This window comes from Colobus angolensis, unplaced genomic scaffold (genome assembly GCF_000951035.1).
Source record: "Colobus angolensis palliatus isolate OR3802 unplaced genomic scaffold, Cang.pa_1.0 Scaffold97, whole genome shotgun sequence".
NCBI lineage: Eukaryota > Metazoa > Chordata > Mammalia > Primates > Cercopithecidae > Colobus > Colobus angolensis.
This window is the reverse complement of record NW_012123709.1, coordinates 6,986,698-6,990,595: the sequence shown is the minus strand read 5'-3', so window position 1 is coordinate 6,990,595 and position 3,898 is coordinate 6,986,698. Positions and strand designations below refer to the sequence as shown.

The 3,898-nt window shown below is 37.1% G+C and overlaps 1 protein-coding gene across 1 annotated transcript in view; it reads right to left on the bottom strand.

Annotated features, from left to right (window-relative positions):
* Window positions 1-3,898, bottom strand: part of KATNBL1 (katanin p80 subunit B-like 1) — a 28,581-nt gene that overhangs the window by 5,118 nt on the left and 19,565 nt on the right. Inside the window, exons 5-9 of the mRNA XM_011932690.1 lie at window positions 3,436-3,554; window positions 2,197-2,247; window positions 2,017-2,106; window positions 1,578-1,667; window positions 230-323 (exon numbers count right to left, since the gene is read on the bottom strand). Coding sequence (XP_011788080.1) covers window positions 230-323; window positions 1,578-1,667; window positions 2,017-2,106; window positions 2,197-2,247; window positions 3,436-3,554 — 444 coding nt within the window. The remainder of the gene's footprint in view (window positions 1-229; window positions 324-1,577; window positions 1,668-2,016; window positions 2,107-2,196; window positions 2,248-3,435; window positions 3,555-3,898) is intronic.

Below are 3,898 nucleotides of genomic sequence, written 5' to 3'. Positions count from 1 at the left end.
AACATTTCAGGGGCTGTACATGAAACATGTTCAATGGCCAATTCCTGTGCTTGCTGCCAAGGTCACAGTTATACCCAGAGGACCTGAAGCATTTGCAAATATGAAATTGACTTTAGACATCAGATCAGTACCAAATTATTCTGCCTAGAGACTTGAAAAATTCATTAATAAATGTAAAATATTATTTCTAATTTTTAATGTTTAATTTATAAGCTTAAATATAGATTACCTTAGCTATATTACCAGTATATCCTTGAACCAAAGTAAGATGGTTTTCCTGTTCCCATAATCCATTTAATTGTTGTTTTAAAATTTTTATATTTCTAAAACAAAAAAAGGAAGAAAAATGAGAAAGCAAATATATTAAGATATAAACTTTCATCATAAATATGCATAATAAAAACCATCCTAAAATTTTTCAGGTATTTATCAGGAGAAAATGATGCTATTTGAAATAAAACATTCGGGAACGTGGAGAGAAATTTTAAAAAAAGTCAAATAACTTTTAGAATAATACACGTCAGTCATGAAAATTAAAGGTTTATTCACATAATACCCCCATACACCTCCAATTTAATTAATTCTTGGAAAAAAGATGTTTTGTCAATTCCAAAATTAATAAAATTTCGTACTTGATTTTGATTAAAAAAAAAGAAAGAAAATATTTAGTTGTCAAAGCAGGTAAGAAAATGACCAGGCATTTGGAACATTTGGACATTGCTTGGGTGTGAAGTAGAAAATTTTGAGAGCCTATAAAAGAAATTGTGGCCTTTTTTTTTTTGAGACCAGGGCTGGCTCTATTGCCCAGGCTGGAGTGCAGTGGTGTCATCTTGGCTCACTGCAACCTCCACCTCCTGGGCTCAAGCGATCCAACTGCCTCAGCCTGAGTAGCTGGGACTACAGGCGCACACCGCCATACCTGGCTAATTCTTGTATTTTCTGTAGAGACGGGGTTTCATCATGTTGCCCAGGCTGTCTCAAACTTGTGAGCTCAAGTGATTTGCCTGCCTTGGCCTCCCAAAGTGCTGGGATTACAGACAGGCACCAGCCACCATGCCTGGCCCAAAATTATGGACTTTAAGGAAACTGTTGGGAGATATTTTTCTGTGGTTTCATGATAATCTGGCTATACTCTAGTAGAATACCCACAATTTTCACATCAAGGCAGTAATAATATAGTTTTTAGAACTATAAACATCGACATCAGACTTTCAGGTTAATGTCTACGCTAAAGGACCCTGCAGGGTGCCTCCATTCCTTATTCAACTATGGGCATCTCTTTTCCATCCCTTACTCATATAATGAATAGGAGGATTAAACTGCTATTGTGTTTTCCTTCTAAAATGAAGGGTAGGGTTGTGCCAGAAGAAGAGATACAGGGGGTCAGTAGGCTCTGGAATTCAACTTCCAGGTGTGGTTTTCACAAATGAACAGTCTCTTAAGTTAGTATCTCTCTGAATATGAAGAGAATAAATACCACACACTGATGAAAATGGGATAAAGTTATTACCTAGTTTAATCAAGCTGCTTTCCTGAAGAAAATTTCAGCATGAGTTTATCTTTAAAGGTATACTCACCCATCACTTATAATTTCTGTTTTGGATGATAGTTCTGACCACCACCTTTTAATGACTGCTTGAAGCCAGTTTAAACCAACTATAACATATCTGAAATGACATTTTGTTACAAAATTCAAGTGTTTTCATCTAAGAATCCTTTTTATAAGAGATGATACTTTCCTTCCCAAAAAACACATACACACATTGGTCTCTTCCCTTTTAAAAAGTTGTTACCTTCATGATCTATTCCACAAAAGTATATTTTATGTAATTTGTTTAGAGATGCTTTTATAATTGTCCTTTAGTCATTTCATACTCTTTTCCTAATTGTACTATTAGCTTCTTGAAAACAGAAACCTTGTATGTCTCATGGAGCCCAATCTACTATGTACTCACAAAGCACAAAATCAAGGATGCTGAAAAAGAAAAATGAATCAAGATTCAGATTAGCACTTACTCTTCAAATTTGCTTTTAAGTAGTGACTTTACTAGAGGCAACAAGTCTACACAGCAGCCAAGTGAGATATATTGTTTTTCTTCCTGTAAACTAAAATAAATACCAAGTTATAAAAATATGGATGGGCCATAATTTGACCTCCTTTAATCTTACTTTTTTTCTGAAAAATATTGTTTTTACCAATTGGTGAGCACAGGAAGGCAATCTACCACAACGCCAAGATCTTCTATCCTGAGAGTATAAAAAGAATAGCATTGCCTTAGAGAGCTGATTTCCTTATTTACTTTCATATTATGATTATTCACACTGCTTTTGAGAAATTCATTCATTTAACAATGTCAGTATCTACAGTGAGTCAGGTCTGTGGATACAGCAATGAAAAAAGACACAGGGCTTGTATTCTAGTGTGAGCAAGTGTGGGGGTTGAGGGGTGGGGCAGAGACAGGTAATAAACAAATAACTAGACATAAGACATATAGAGCAAGTTGATATAAGTGCTATGGAGAAAAATAAAACAGGAAAGGGAAATAGGGAGTGCAGTAATAGGTATTTTAAAATAACGTGGTCAAAGAAGGCTTCCCTAAGGTAACATTTGAGAGACTTGAATACAATGAGGAAAGTAATGCTTCAAATTCCCACTCAAAAGGGATGGTTACTTTTTATTTTTATTAAAAATTTTTTTTTCAAGAAACGGGGTCTCATTCTGTTGCCCAGGCTGGAATGTAGTTGCATAATCACAGCTCACTACAACTCCTGGGTTCAAGTGATCCTCCCAAGTACCTGCGACCACAAGCACGCATCACTGTGCCTGACTAATTATTTTTATTTTTTGTAGAGATGGAGTTTTGCTGTGTTGCTCAGTCTCACTCCTGGGCTCAAGTGACTCTCTCACCTCAGCCTGAAATGCTGGGATTACAGGCAAGAACTGCCACACCTGGCCTCAAAAGGGATTTTTAGAAGGTTAGTTTTCCCATATTGTTATCTCTTAGTTTTACAGGTAAGAATGGCAGTCAGAAAAGGTAACAAGTTTGTTCAATCTGATAAAACACTGTATTCTGTATTTTGGTTACTCTTAGATGGGTGATGAATGTAACGTAAGCCATACTGTCTCTACTGAAGCTACATATAGGCAGTTCAGAATAATGAAGAAGGTTCACCTGAGCTCAGGAGTTTGAGACCAGCCTGGGAAACATGATACCTCATGTCTTCCAAAATTTTTTTAAAAAAATTAGCCAGGTGTGCTGATGTGTGCCTGTACTCAGCTACTCGGGAGGCTGAGGTGGGAGGGCTGCTTGAGCCCAGCAGGTTGAGGCTGCAGTGAGCCATGATTGTGCCACTGCACTCCAACCTGGATGACAAAGCAAGACCTTGTCTCAGAAAAAAAGTGATTGAACAAAGAGGATAAAACGTCACACTTACCTCAACAAATAAGCTACAAGTTCACTTATACTTCTCTTTCTCCAGAAAGTTAAAGCTACATTCAATCTCATATTCCTGCTGAACAAAACTTGGGCCATTGTTTCATGGTCCTGAGAAACCTGAAAGGCAATAATCTGATTTGTTAAAAAGCATACTGAAACAGGGTATGAAACTATTGTTTTATTAAATCGTTCTGGTAGACATAGTTAAATATTATGCAAAGGTAACTCCTTTTACTGGCCCACTAAAAGGAATACTGCAGTTGACCATAGTAAACAAATGATCTGAAAAAATTTAAGACCCGTTTATACTTTTTACTAGCTACCATTTTTCTTTTAAAACCCAGTAATTTGCCGGGCGCGGTGGCACAAGCCTGTAATCCCAGCACTTTGGGAGGCCGAGACGGGTGGATCACGAGGTCAGGAGATCGAGACCATCCTGGCTAACATGGTGAAACCCCGTC